Below are 16,133 nucleotides of genomic sequence, written 5' to 3' on the forward strand. Positions count from 1 at the left end.
GACTATAACATGTATATATAGAAATACCCACATATTCTGGTGTCACCTATTTCTCACCAATCTTTGTAATTTAAAAAATGATAAAGGATTACAGGGGGAAAATTTCTTAGTGTCTGTTATTTATATTTTTAAACATTTGCTATATGCTAAGCTTTTCTATAACTATAATATTAGTAACCTTGTAACAAATTTGTCATATAGATTCTTCGAATTTTCCTGAAAAAGAATGGATACTAGATATCTCTTTAATTCAAAAATGAACTTAACAGTATTCATCTTTTTAAAATGTCATGCAAGGGGCAGCTAGGTGGCACAGTGGATAGAACATTGGCCCTGGATTCAGGAGGACCTGAGTTCAAATCCGGCCTCAGACACTTGGCACTTACTAGCTGTGTGACACCCTGGGCAAGTCACTTAACCCTCATTGCCCAGCCAAAAAAATCAAACACACACACACATGTCATGCAAGTTTAAAACTTGCTGAAATAGTGTTTTTTTACTTTCTATGATCAGAATTTTTTTCTGTTTGCCCATTTTTCCAACTTGTTTGTTGACTTTACTCTGTGTTAAAGTAGACTGTTTACAGGGTCGGCACACTTTCCCAAGCTTCAGGGGTTTTTAAGCAGCTGTTTTCAGAGGTACTTCTAGGGACCTGTAAGTTTTCAGTTCTTCTAAGGTGGTATGATCTTAGGATTGGTGTGTTTACTACTCTCGCAGCCTTTGTTCTGGTCTGTGAGAGACCACAAGCATTCTTTTCTGCCTTGGAACTATGATGCAGGTCCCCACTCAACTGAAGCCACAAGCTCTAATGTACCTAGCAGTCCTCCTTGCCATGGGACTACCCTTCAGGACTGTGCCTTGAATCTGAATATGAACAAAGCAAGAGTCTTGCTTCATTGCTAGCAGAGACCCCTCTAATACTTTTGGGGGGGGGGCAGGGTCATGAGGGTTAAGTGACTTGCCCAGGGTCACACAGCTAATAAGTGTCAAGTGCCTGAGCTCAGATTTGAACTCGGGTCCTCCTGAATCCAGGGCTGGTGCTTTACCTTGCTGCTTTCTTCTCTCTCCCCGCCCCCCCCCCAATATAATTTTTACCAGTTATTTGATTCCTTTAGTCTCTGTGGCCTGAGAGTTTAATGAAGCAGCAGCTTCTGCTGCTGATTCAGTGGCTGCCAGGACCTGCTTGTTTGCTGGGGACTGGTCTGAGTTCATGTGGTCCTGCAGTAGGCTGTGTTCCACTCTCATCCCTGTACAACAGGACCATTTCTGTCAACTTTTTAAATTGTTTTTGGCTGGAAACTATATTCACCCTGTCCTTTTGTGGGTTCTGCTGCTCCCGGAATTGTCTTAAGGCGTTATTCAAAGGTATTTGGAAAAGTTTGGGGAAGAGCTCAGTGAGTCACTGTCTTTCTTCTGTGATCTTGCTCTGCCCCACCTACCCCAGGCATACTTTATGAAGTACCAGAGCTGAATAGAAAATTTAACTTCCAACTACAACTCAAGAGACACATAAAAATGTAAATAAAAAGAATCATTAGGTATCAATAAGTTTAAAACTTTGTACCTTTCATTTTGGTAAGATGATACATATCTTTATGTATTTCATTATTAGGGCAATAGAAGGATTCAACATAGAAAAAAATGTACAGGAGTGAGTCAAGTTTGTTGATGGTATAAAACAAATGGATGGGGGGCAGCTAGGTAGTGCAGTGGACAAAATACTGTCCCCTGGATCTAGGAGTCAAAGTGTTTTGTGTCTTCGAGTCAGGTAATACTTTCAGAAATTTTGGGCCTTGTCCCGGGATCTGAATTGAAATTTCCTCCAGCTCCCTCTGCAACTTTGTTGCTTAGAAAGAATTGCGTAAACTTGGCTGATGGCTACACAGTATGTGCCAGTGATAAGACTTGAATGCAGGCCTCCCTGACTACCAGGACTGGCTTTCTATCCCCTTTGCTAGCCAAGCTCATGTACAGGTAATCAGTTTATTGAACTGTTACTAAACTTAAGTTTGCTAAAATAGCAACAAATGCACTGATCTGGAAATTAGGGACATTTGGATTGTAGTGTGCACTCTGCCCTGGTGTAGCTATGTATCTTGATCATATAATTTGAACTTTGTATGCCAGTTTTTCTCTGCTTGTAAAGGATTGGAACAGAGAAGATAATCTAAACTTCTTTCTAGCTCTGCTTTTATGAATGATTAAGGAAATTCTGTGATGTCTATGAGGGTCATATTTTTTAGAACTTAAAGGAGCTTTTCTTCTATTGTATATTTTCTTTAGTAAATGATTGTAAAATATAAACTGGAGATGAAGACATTGACCACTGGGTGTCTCTATATTCATTTCCAAATCTTGTATAGCTTTATTTGTTTTTATCCTATATAAAACAAAACCTTTTAAATAAACTTATTTACTATGAACTTTCTTGGTTTAGATTTGTGAATTTTATCAGTGGAAGGAAATACCCTTTACTAAACCCGACAGTTTTGTAACTTAGTTTTTAGAGTTTTCCTGTGACATTGAGAAGTTTTCACTTGATCATGTTATGTGTCAGAAGCAGTTACAGGAAATCTAGATTGACTCCAAGGTCAGCTGCCTTCTTAGTTATACCCACACTCCTTATCGTGGAAGGAGCAATGGTTATAGCAGAAAGGACTTGAACTTGGGGGTCAGAAAAACCTGGTTCAGGTCACAAAGTTTTTTCATTTGATTTCTGTGTACCTTTGAGAAAGCCACTTTAGCTCAATTAAATGTAAATGATGCACAAGTATAAATTATCGTACCAAAGTTTATTTTCTAATTGGTGCTTATCTCCTATTTTTCATTGTGTCATAGCCATAACCCCAGTTTTTCTAAGGGTGTTGCACACCCTTAGAAGTAGGCTTTGGAAGATTCCACCATGCAATGAAGGCTTTGTGTAAGAAAGACCAACAGTTTGCTTCTGTGACCAGTTTTCCAAGGGTCCATCAACTAAATCAGGGAGACTCATTACCATGAAACAAAAAATAAAAGTTTCATTTGCTTATGATTTTGTAAAAAATCTGACAAATACTGACTCTCTAGAAGGAATTAGGGACTTTTGTGCCAAAAGTAAACATAATTTTAATGGTTACTGCGAAAGTTACAAATTTGCTCACTTTCTGCTCAGTATTTTTCCCAAGGTTACCTGTTTAAATTGCTAGCCTATTCAGTTACTGAGCATTGCCAAAATGTGTCTCACTGTGTTTTAGTAACGTATGGAACATTATCTTCCAGAGTCTTTTGCATTTTTGTGTGTGTGAGGTGAAAGGTGCTGATAGGCACTCAGATTTACTGTGATAACAGAAAGCTTCTAAGTAAGTAATATTTTTCTTCGAGGTACACTAAAACTCTTTTTTTTTTTGCCTGAGATTTCGATCTTTGAAAGACACAGCACTCCTTATTAGGGGAAATACAGAGAGAGCCTCTGTAGACATATATACACTATCTTTCCACCAGCAAATTATGCTCTCAGGTGTGAGAAAACAGTTTAGATAACCAGGCTGCTCTACCACACCTTATTTCTTAAGGTATGACTCATTATATGGAATTAAAGTTTCTTTCTTTTTTTTTTCTTTGGCAGGGCAATGAGGGTTTAAATGACTTGCCCCAGAGTCGCACAACTAGTAAGTGTCAAGTGTCTGAGGCTGGATTTGAACTCAGGTCCTCCTGAATCCAAGGCTGGTGCTTTATCCACTGTGCCACCTAGCTGCCCCCTGGAATTAAAGTTTCAACAAGTTGACTAAAATGAATTTTGGAACTCAGGATCTTGTTTTTTCAATTGACTTCCATCATAACATTTAGACTTTCTCATTTCATTATTCATTCATTTATTTATATTTTTATGTTTATTTATTTACTTATTTTTGTGGGGGCAATGAGGGTTAAGTGACTTTCCCAGGTTCACACAGCTAGTAAGTGTCAAAGTGTCTGAGGCCGTGTTTGAACTCAGGTCTTCCTGAATCCGGGGCCAGTGCTTTATCCACTGTACCACCTAGTTGGCCACCTAGACTTTCTTCAGAAAACAATTTTGTAACCAAACTAATGATAGTTCACAAATATACCACAAATTTAAAAATTGTATATTCAAAATAAATTTTTAGTAGCTTTACTGGAAAATTTGAATAGATTAGTTGCTGGAAAAATAGATTTTTATTGATAATCTTTTGTTTACATAATATCTTCAACCACTCCCCCCCCCCCCAGGGGGGAAAAATGTCTATCCTTTTTCCTATTCCCCCCATGTTCACAAACCACATAGTGCTTTGATGCTTTGTTATAATTGTACATTATTTTAAACCATGGTTAGGTGGGTATAAGATTTTTTATTTATACACACACAAACACACACACGCACACACAACTGACTTTATTGGAGCAGGGGTAATTTTATAACACACAAGATAGGTAGTGAGGATTTTTTTTGTTTACCAAAGCTGAAGTCTTTGCATCTTGGATTTTTTTTTTTTTCTTTACTATAATAAAAGTACAGCTGCAATACCACAAACAAATATAGTCAGCAGCAAATAATGCAGTGAGCATTATTTAAACTGACATATAAAGTATCTTAACATCTCAAAAGGTATCTTAAAATTAAGATTCTTTCAAACTGTCAGTTAACACAAGAAACTTAAAATACTATGTGGGTCAGTTAATCTTTGTTTAGGTGATAAAAGAAAGATGCACTCCTGCTTTTCCAGTTTTCAAAAGTTTTTCATTTGGAATGAATTTAGAAGTGTATGTAACCTGAGCTGCTTTACGGTGGAAATATCTTTTTGTTTGTTTTTGTGTCCTTGAAGCCTGGAACAGTGCTTAGCAGGTATATACTAGGCACTTGAACTACAATGCAAAATAAAATAATTTTTTTGCATGCAGAAGAAATTTCAACTATAAAATAATTGTTCATTAGAATAAATCCAAGTACACAGTAACTAGACATAGTTGGTGTTTAATCTTGTTGGTTAATTGCATTTCCTTTGGTGTGCCTGTTGTTTACAATTTTGATAACAAATATTAGTTTTAACTGATATTTGTTGTAGTTGATTGGTACTATGGAAAAAAGACTTCCATGTGGTTTAAGTACCTCTTCCCTATTAATCAAGATTAACCCAAATAGATTTACTGGTAAGAAAATGAATTGTAAATGACTTTTCATATAACTTTGTTACATGAGCACATTATATAACAAAAGGCTATAATGACTGTTTATAATTTTTCTTTGTATTGCTATAAATAATCAACATTTTTCAAAGAAGCACATGCTATTAGATTCAGACATGCTCCTTCCTGTCCTCTGACAACTGCCACCACTCTTTCATTACCTCATGATTGGAATCCAGTCCGTCTTCCAGCCAAAGTAATTTTCCTAAAGTGTAGGTCTGACCATGTGGGTTTCCTCTTCCTGGCCCCCTTTCCCATTCAGTGGCTCCCTATCACCTCCAGAATCAAGTACAAATCCTATTTGGCATTCAAAGTCCTTTATAACCTAGCCTCCTCCTACCTTTCCAGTCTTCTTATACCCTTATTCTCCACCATGTACTCTTTGATCCAGTGCCTCCTGTTTGTTTCATGTACAAGATACTCTCTCAGCTCCAAGCATTTCTCTGGCTGTCCCCCTTACCTGGAAGTTTCCCTCATCTCTGCCTCCTCTTTCCCTGACTTCCCAACTAAATCACATCTTCTATGAGAACCCCTCTTAATTCTAGTGCTTTCCCTTTATTAATTGTTTCTTATTCATCCTAAATGTAGCTTGTTAGTACATATTTGTTATCCTATTCTCCCCCCTTACAGCTTCTTGAGGACAGGGACCTGTCTTTTTGCCTCTTTTTATTACCCTCATGCTTAGTACATGCCCGGCATGTAGTAGGTACTTAATAAATTTTCATTGACTGATGTATATCTTCTTTGAAAAAGTTTCCCTCTGATGTGGTGAGTAATAGATTCTTAATGGATTTTTTATTGTTGACCTTGGTTGAAAGTGGAAATAAGATCATAGGTTTAGAGCTGAATGGGTACTTAAGAGGCCTTTTCTTTCAAATTCCCTTATTTTAAAGGTAAGGAAATTGAAGTCAGAGAGGTGAGTTTGATAGCTAACATATATATCGCACTTTAAGGCTTGCAGAGGCACGTTCTTTACATCATTTTTTGATCATTACAACTGAATGAATTAGGTTTTCTATCCCATCATGTTACAGATGAGAAAATTGAGACAGATTAAAAGACTTGTCTGGAGTCAGTAATGGGGGCGGCTAGGTTACATAGTGGCTAGAGTACTGGGCCTGGGACTCATCATCTTCCTGAGATCGTATCTTGCCTCAGACACTTATTAGCTATGTGACCCTGGGCAAGTCACTTAACCCTGTTGCCTCAGTTTCCTCATCTATAAAATGAACTCAAGAAGGAAATGGCAAGCCACTTTAGTATCTTTGCCAGGAAAACATCAAATGGGGTCATAAAGAGTTGGACAGTTCTCAAACAATTTGAATAACAAAAAGTCTTATAACTAGTAAGCATCTGAGTCAATGTTAAATCCTGACTCCCAAGTAGTGTCCCTATCTCAACCTCACTGACCTCTAGGTAAAATGATTTACCTAGCTAGGTCATACTAGTTTTCAACATCCATGGGGTTGCTCCCAAATCCCGTGCTCTTTCAAATGTATCATAAATGACTTTTATTTCTTAAAGGTGGAAGAATTAGTAAAAACCTTAAAAGAAATAGGTAATTATTGTGAATTTACTGATACATGGTCCTATTATGTTATACAAGTTATTCAGTTCAATGTGGGACTTATATAGATGGTATGATTTTTCTTTTATTACTTTCTTCTATTCCATTTTGTTAACATAAAACTTTTGGGTTTTTTGCATGAATGAAAAATCTGTTTGCCATGTGGTCTATAACTAGCAGTTATCATTAACCAGCTGTTGAATTTTCCTGTACTTTTCATTGAAATGCTAATTAATCTCTATGCTTAGTAGAAAAAATCCTACCCTAAGCTTAATAATATCATTGCTCTTGATGAAATTCAAAGTGAAACAGACTATACTGTCCCTTGGCAGAAAATCTGAATTGACTGAAGAATATTAAGTCCTTGTGTCTGATTGATTTGCAGAGAAACTCAATATTCAATGTCTTCTCAGTCTGTTGTATTTGAAATAACAAAATTTTAGGTGACTCTAAGAATTAGGATAGAATAATTAATGTAATAAATGACAATGTAAAATAAAGATAAATTGTTTCAATTGTATACAAGTGTTTGAATGAAGAGATTCTATTGGGGTTTTTTTTTTTGTAGGCGATACTACATACATTCTTCCGTTTCAGTGAGGATTTTCTGTCATCCTACTCTTCACTAGGACTTTCCCTTATTTCCTTCTCAGTATACTCATTCCTGCTTCCTTCAAGACTGTTCTTGACCCTTTTTCATTTGATATGAAATGTTCCATCCCTTAGCTTGATGCTAACAGTCATTTTTAGACTTTCCCTTGTATCTACTAAATTGTCACAACTCTACTACCTATAACTCAAGGGTTGTTGTGAGGATCAATGAGCTAATGTACACACAGCACTTTATAACCTTAAATCATTCTGCAGGTGTTAACTGCTAATGTTAATTGTGTGATGTCCTTCACTATCTTTCAACGACTAGCTTGAGTTTTGTTCATCTTCATGAATCCTTTCCTGAATACTCAAGAACTTATTGATTGTCCTCTCCCCAAAGTGCATCTAAATCTTAAATCATATGGTGTATGGCAACTTGATCCAGCTGGCATTTATTAAAACATTTTCTAAGTGCTAGGCTTTGTACATAGCACTAGAAATAAAAGGATCATGTTTTAATGTAAGTGCCAGGCACTGTTTAAACACTTTTTACAAATATCTCACTTGATCTTCACAACAGCCCTGGAGGAAGGTGCTGTTATTAAGCCCCATTTTACAGTTGTGGAAAACTAAGGCAAATAGGTTATGTGATTGTCCCAAGGTCACTCAGCTAATTAATTGTCCAAGGTCACATGTAAACTCAGGTCTTCCTGATTCCAGGCCTAGCACCTTATCCACTTCACATGACCTTGTTGCCAGACCTTGGAAGTCATCTAGCTTAACCACTCTTTTTATTGACAAGGAAACTGGCCTTTAGCTAAATGACTTTTCCCTATTATCATGCCAAAATATGCCTCTCCTTAATTTCACTTATGGAGTCCAAGTTCTGTCCTCCTATTTGTAAGTAAAACAAAAATAATTTTTTCCTTTCTTCATATGGTATATCTACCCTATCTTTCCTACTGTCCCCAGTTTCTTTCTACAGACCCTTAACTTGAGATGGTCTCGAGATTCTTCACCCTATCCTTGAAGTATATTTTGTATATTAATGTACTTAAAAGTACATTAACAAAGCTTTAAGGGTCTTGGACATTTGAGTTTGTTTTGTTTGTTTGTTTGTGGTCTGATTTGTGATTTCATCAGTGTTGGGAGATCCCAGCTGAGAAAATTTCTTTCTGCCCAGTCTGCAACTTAGCTCTTTTTTTTTTGGTAATTTAATTTATGGAATAAAACATTTTCATAACATAGTTTTGTGGGAGCTGGGTTCAAGGGGGCATAGCTCACGCAAAGAATTGGAAGCTGATAGAAAATCTTGTAGAGAGACTGTCTTTAGGTTTCTAGGGTCTCACATCCCACAATCAATAGTTAATGACAAAAGATGATAGGTTCATGAAACTGCCATAACTGCTATAATACAACTTGCTATTTTAACACATGCAACAAGATTATCATGTAAATTTCTTTTTATTTTTTTTTTCTTGCCCTCTCCCTCCACCCTAGACATGGCCACCATTAGACCCAACTCGGTATATACAGATACCATCTGCTTATCAGTTCTTTATCTGGATGTAATAAGTCCTTTCCTTCATTTGTCCTTTAGAGTTAATTTGGGTATTTTTAATAGTCAAAACAATTTAATCTGCTCAGTCGTTCTTAAAACAGTATTTCTGTACTGTATACGTTGTTTTCTTGTTCAGCTCCATTTTGCGCTTCAATTATTTTGTGCAGGTCTTTCCCTGTTTTTCTAAGATCATTAAGCTCATCACTTCTTATAGCACAGTAGTATTCCATCATGATCTAGAACTGTTCAGCTATTCTCCAGTTGATGAGCATCCTGTGCAATTTCCAGTTCATTGCTACCACAAAGAGAGATGCTTTATAAACATTTTAGAATATATAGATTTCCTTTCCTCTTTCCCTAATCATCTTTGGAAATAGACCTAGTAGTAGTATTGCTGGATCAAAAGGTAAATGAGATTTAGTCTTAGAGAGTTGCCTGAGGCTCTTAATACTTTAAATGACTTGGGCACACAAGGGATAGGGTCACAATTGGACTTTAACCCATATTTTTTCTGATTCTGAGCCTGTCTGCACAATTTTAAAAATAAGTTTTTATGGATGTTTCTGTCTATTCTAATTAAACAGACATTATAACTGTTTATTATTATTATATAGTAATTATGCCTTCTATGCCTTTGGAATTTGGCTAAAATGTGTTAATGACCACATTGGAAAATGTTGGTTTGGGCAGCAGCATGCATCCCTGTATTAAACAAAAAAAAATGACATTTATTACACACATTGAAATGAAAAGCATTTTGTTATAACTTGATTTTGTGTTTTTCTTTCAGGAGAGAAATAGAAACAAACATAAACTATGTGGAGATGCCCTGCTAGAATTACAACACTAATGATGTAGACTCTGGAAATGCCTCCTATGTCTAAGAAGACTTATTAAAGCTTTATTTTTCCTGCTTAATGAGACATCTTTGACACTTTAACACACAATTGACTCTTCTTGTATTGGTTCTCATCAGCGCATCTGCCCATATACTCTCACCACACACATTGAGACCTGTAACTTCGTCAAGCACTTCTGTCCTGAAGCTTTTACCAGTACTGCTGTCTTTTGTAATTATGCATCCTAGCTAAGGCACAGGAGACTGAATGAATGCAAGGATTCATTAACTCTATGAATTTGTTAAATACTAACAACCATTAGAAGTGGTTCAATGATGTAAGATTCAAACTGCTTCAATATTTTCTTTGTCGTAGTTTTATAATTGTCAATTTTAGCTATTTGACAGATTAAAAGCGAAATCATGCCATATTTAGTCCTGGAGTACAACTCAAGTCTAAATGTTTATGTGAAAATTATTGTAGTAAACTTTCAATATGGCAAAGCAACCTTAAGCTATATTTTAGCCAAACGAAATATAATCTGAAATTATATTAGAATGATATTTCCCTTGTCTCAAATTGTTTGGTGTAACTGAATATTGATATGCAGCTTGGTGGATGTCACCAATTAATGCACATTCTTCCTCTTCCCCTATTCCCCCCCTCCTCCAACTTATAACATGTATACTGAAAAATGTGCATTTGTCTGAGGAATTATTTTGTTTGCTACCACTTGATGAATCTCAAAGTTTTGAGTAAATGTACCTCAGTCTAATCAGACTTTTTATGACCTTTCTAACTACATTTAGAATAATCCTTAATTCTTATTTCTGGGTCTTTGCGAGCCTGACAAATTGCTATCATGAAGTAAAAATTTACTCCTAGATGATTCACTAGCTAAATAAACATAGTTCTTGTTTAGCAAGCATATACCGTTTCTCACCTTTTTTCCTCCAGCTTTCACAGTGTCCTAGCATCCTCAAAATACTTTAAAATATGGCCTTGATCCATGGATTAAATCAGTATCTAAGTGAATGTGTTGATGTTTTGTTGATCAGAGCTATATAACTGGGAATATAGCATATCTGGGTATTCTTTTAGTTATGTTTTTTTTTAACATCTTACCTTTTCTTTAATTTTAGCTACATATCAACATTAATTTTGTATCTTGGAAGAAATTGATTTAAACAGTTTAAAACATCAAGCATCTGTATTAACTGATTTGACTGCATAACATGATGATATTGAACATAATATACTAGCACCAGAGAGTACTGTCCTAAAAGGAAAAAGCTGTGTAGAAAGAAAATATATTAAGACTGATAATAGCAATACAGTAGATCCGAATACCTTGATGTTTCACATTACTCCACATATGTTTACATCATGTTTGGAAATGTTTTCATTTACTGTGGTCTCAGTGATCACTTCAATCCCGAAAATTAATTATAAATATAGCATCAGTTTCTCTGAGTCTTTCATTTAAATATTTTTAGGTTGCACAGTTCTCCTTCCTATGCAAATACTGTATCCAAGTGAAAGGATACGGTACTTGCAAATAACTATAGCTATTTCACAGCTACTTAGTCTAGTTATTTCAGTGTGTTGAGAACATTCAAATCTCAGTAGCATATAACAAAAACACTTTTCTTAAAGGGAAATTGCACCTATTTTACCCATTCTAAGTGTTTAAAAAAGTAAGCCATGAAACCTTTTATAATGTGTCTATTATAGTTGTTTATAATTGCAATTGGCATTTGGGTATCGTTACCAAACTTTTTTGTTTTTTAATCAGTACTATTATAGGGCATATCATATCATCAGGATGTTGGCTTTTCTGCATGGTCTGAGGAGCATCTGCTCCATTAGAGCTTCAGAGAGAGCCTGAGCCCTTCTCTACCCTCAGAGGGCCTCTCTTTTTGGCACTTTAATACAAATTTTGTTTTTTAAAAGTACATCTAGTTCAAATTTGTTTAATTTACATAGACTTCTATGGTATAAATCAGCATGGGAGCACTTTTCAGCAAGCCAGCTGATTGCAATAGCAGACTCAAATGTCATATGTAATTAAATAGTTTGAAATAAGATTTATTCACAGTGAGAAATACATTGCAGTGCCTTCAACCTGGATTGCTAATGTTAAGTGAAATAGGTGCAATAGTCCTTTGGAATAAGAATTTTCTATTTTATAATGTAGGGTTTTCTCCCAGTTGGTAATTTGTTTTTCTTCATTAAATTTTCTTCTAAGCACCCATCTTCTCTTCCTTCTTGGTCTAGCAACCATAGTACTTATAAGATTTATTTTCCTTCAGTGAAGCTAATAGATGAATTGTCTCAGCAGCACAACTGAATGTTCTTTAACCGTAGGACCAAATGGGAGAGATCCTGGGTTCTGAGATGGGAGAGCACTTACCAAATATTTGAAGTAATAGAGCATACAGAAAAATTATTGGCCCAGTAAATTTCTTGTTTAATGTTTTTTCCTAGTTCTGGTTTGAATGTTTCTTATTAAAATTACCTTCTGGGGTATTTTATTTAGGAAGGTGTTTCTAGTTTGTATATTTAAAAGTAAAGAAATAACTAACCAAAATTAGTATTCTTTCTCTATCCATACTGTTACTTGCAGATTTCTTTCCAAAAGAAGCCCCAGCCTTTTTTAAGTTTTGGGTTTTGTTTCCACATTTTTAACTTATAATGCTCATTCTAACTCAAGAACTGTGTTCTTTTTGTTACCATGCATGGGGGTGGGGCTGATGTTAAACGGTTTGCACTAAAAGAATCGGCTTAATTAATTTAATACTTTTCAAATGACTTTTGCATCCTTTTAAAATAAGTTTAAGGATTTAAGAGACTTGTGTTTTCATTAAGTTTTGCATATCTTTTGTTATGCCATGTAAATTCCTTATCTCCTTTTCTTATGATTAAAGAAAAAGGTTATGATAAAATGATTAGTTCATTTACATTCTCTTGTAGCAAAAACATGGACTTTGAATTTTGTCGTGTTTGGGTTTGTTCATTCATGTGAATGATGGTACAGTTGGGTGAGGATTTCTGTTATGGTACCAAAACTCGCCATTTGGTCCTCTTTAATCTTTGAGGGTTTCCAATAAAAACTGGTTTCACTCACACCTGCTTTTTTTCCTATATTCTCTTTTGTTAATATATAAGATACTGCCCAATGAAGAATAAATTTTTCATCTTTTTGCATATGGAATTATGGCTTTCCTGATTTACCACCTTTCCCTCTGATTACAAATTGATTATAACACAACCTAATATGAAACTTTAGTTTTTAAAAACAGCCTTTTAGGTTTGTATTAACTTCAGAATTCACTATATAATTTTTCTTATTATTTGAACAGCAGGTACAAGGTCATTTCTTTAGTATTACATAGCTGCTTCCTTTTTAGAAAAGTATCTGGAAAAGGAAACCTGATATCAAGTTAGATCAGCCCTTCTGGTCCTTACATGGCTGTTAAATTTCCCTCTTTTTTTTTTTTTTGGGGGGGGGGGGACCATTCTAACCTTTTCCCTCTTCTTCTACCTAATCCCCGAGCCGAATGTCACGATCTTAGCTTGAACTTATCCTTATACCTTGATGACATAACACTAATACAGTATACATGTAAATAGCAATTATTTTATGCATTTTATGAAAACAGGGATGTGGGGGTGATGTTGACACAAAGCAGCCTCTTCCTCTCCCTCTCCCACCTAACACACCTCTTTCATTAATTGGAGTTATTTTGATTCCACCTTGTGCTTTTCAATAAATTATACTTGATCTCCTACCTATTCACATATATGGAATATTTCTGTATTGGGAGCAACTTGTAACTTTATTATTAAGGGTAGTCACTAAAGTGGAATACTTCTAATTTATGTCATTAATTACATGTCATTCAAAATAGCAAGAACAGTTACTACCTAAAAGGCACTGTTAAGATTCACCATTGATTTTTGCTACGTTTGGTTTTCTTTCTCACTTATGCTGACTAATCCTTCTGTTGCTATGTGAAATGCCTTGTCAGTTTATGATGTGGGAGTAAATGACACAAACTAAGAATAAAGCAATAGTGAAAATGTAGGATAAAAGTCAAAACTTGTAAGCTAATTTTCTTCTTTACTACAAATGCAATAAAATGCTGTATGTCATTTTATTATATTGGTAATTTGTAATGTTTTCATTTATAATTAGAAGCATTCTAAAATGAAAACATGAGTTGGAGGGAATACACATTATTAGTAACTGTATTAATCTTAGTTAAACATTTGTAACCTCTCCCAATTTTTATAGCTTTGAAAGCATAAAACGTTTTGTTAAATCTGGACAGGTAATTTTTATTAAAATGGTGACCCATTCAGGGTGTTTTCTTGAAGTAATTTTTTTTTGAGTCACTTAAGAAGCTAAATTTGCAAATAGAAGGATAAAGCCTTATTTTCTAATGTAATTCTAAAGTTCTTATAAATTAAAAACAAGCTTTTCCCCTTCACCTGACTTTAATATTTGCTTTGTATTTCTGATCATTATTCCTTCATTTGAAGCTATTTTTTGGCATTCATAAGTAATAATGTTCTCCGAGCCACATAACATGTTTTATTTATTTTGGGGATAGAAAAATTAGTATTTACTCAAATAATAGTCAGCTTAGAACTGTTTTTTCTTCATGTCTTTTTACCCCTAGCATAACACAGCAGTAAAATCCAGCGACTATTTACCTCTCCTCTCTCTGCCAAAACTAATCTTTGTTACATGTTTACCAGAGGCTAGCTCATTATTTCTCAATCACTGAGATTACTATAATAGTAGATGTCCTTAAAACTACGTTTGCAAGTAATTCTAATAAGTTATTTTTATTTAATACTTAAATAAAGACTAAACTGGCCACCACATTCTTTAAGTGGCTATATTTAGTTCAGTTTTTTTATTCTGCATATTTCCACATTGAAATTTGGCAAATAGAGGGTAATGAGCCTCTGAAATCATGGGAAGGTAAATAAACCTCAACTAGAATACTTTAGGAGTTTGGAACTTTGTTGCTACTAAATGATCTCAAGCCTGCTGTTTGGACAAAACAGGAAAGACTTCAAGATCATTTTCAAAAAATAAAAGTGAAGAAACTTCAACTATTGGAAAATTTGTTAGGTGTGAGAAAGGAAAGTCTTAGAGAAGTAGAATAGCAAGAAATTTCAGGAGATAAGTAACATTTCTTTCATAAGAAAACTTGTTTCTCTTTTGGAAACAGGTGCAGAGTGCTTATTAGCAGTAATCTAGTTCGATTATTGATGAGTAAATAACTGCATACTATTATTTCTTCCTTCATCTCCTGTACATAGATATCCAATAAATGTCTCTCAATGTGTTTAAAACACTGAACGGCATTGAAAGGCTTTTTTTTCAGCATGGAGCCATAAACAATTGTATCTTCCCCCTGAAGCTTATTTGTCTGTTGTGAAGAACAACTTTTGAAACAATTGACAGAGAGAGAAGAGAGAGAGTGTGTGTGTGTGTGTGTGTGTGTGTGTGTGTGTGTGTGTGTCAGAGAGAGAGAGAGAGAGAGAGAGAGAGAGAGAGAGAAAGAACTGGACCTAGGAATCCATTGGTGTGGTATGTTCTGATAAAGACATTCTCTCTGCCATTGCAGAGGAACACCTTCCCAACAACTTCTATGGGCTTAGAAGTAACCTAGAGGTATGGAGAGGTAAGTAATATACTCAGTGCCTCTCCTGCAGACTGTGTATGTGTGAGGAAGGCTAACCAGCCCTTCCTAACTTTGAGGGCAGATCTCATGGAATATGCCATAATGTAGACATGCGTGCACATAACATAAATATTTTAAGGGCTGTGTAAAGGTTTCAAGTTGAGAACTCAGTGCTGAGTATCATGAATTTAGAGCTGGAAGCAAGCAGAGAGACTATCTAGTCCAAGCCTTTTTAAAAAAAAAAAAATGGAACTCTTCATGATTTTGTGTGTCATCCTTGCACAGGGGCCATGCTAATCTCTGTATCATTCCAATTTTAGTATTCCTGCTGCCGAAGCAAGCATTAGTGCAAGCCTTATTGATGGGGAAGCTTAAACCCAGAGAGAGAAAGCTTGTCCATAGTCACAAAGGCAGAAATTGTCAAAGTTGGGATTTGAACCCAAGGCTTCTGAGTAAATCCAGTGCCGCCCCCCCCTTTTTGTTAAATAATAACATAAATTTTAAAAACCCCAAGTTGTCATTTTGAACTTTTATGTTTTTTTTAATTAACTGGATAGACTAGTTTGAGATTATAGCCATTGTTAATAAATAATTTTAGCATAGTATGATTTTTGCCACTGCCAGAGCATCAGTTGAAAGGTGACCACAGGGTTCTGATGACCATTTTGCAATTCTACCTATTTCATAAG

General features: G+C 35.3%; 1 protein-coding gene and 1 pseudogene across 5 annotated transcripts in view; one reads left to right on the forward strand and one right to left on the reverse strand.

Moving 5' to 3' along the window:
- The window catches only part of YTHDF3 (YTH N6-methyladenosine RNA binding protein 3), a 43,713-nt gene extending 29,806 nt beyond the window's left edge, over window positions 1–13,907 (forward strand). For all 5 annotated transcript variants that reach the window (XM_043981713.1, XM_043981730.1, XM_043981706.1 and 2 more), the window contains one exon: window positions 9,694–13,907. In XM_043981713.1, the coding sequence (XP_043837648.1) occupies window positions 9,694–9,753 (60 nt within the window). In that variant the 3' untranslated portion in view covers window positions 9,754–13,907. The remainder of the gene's footprint in view (window positions 1–9,693) is intronic.
- Window positions 13,908–15,684: 1,777 nt separating this feature from the next.
- LOC122737577 lies at window positions 15,685–15,784 on the reverse strand (annotated as a pseudogene).
- Window positions 15,785–16,133: the final 349 nt, after the last annotated feature.

This window comes from Dromiciops gliroides, chromosome 1 (assembly GCF_019393635.1).
Source record: "Dromiciops gliroides isolate mDroGli1 chromosome 1, mDroGli1.pri, whole genome shotgun sequence".
NCBI lineage: Eukaryota > Metazoa > Chordata > Mammalia > Microbiotheria > Microbiotheriidae > Dromiciops > Dromiciops gliroides.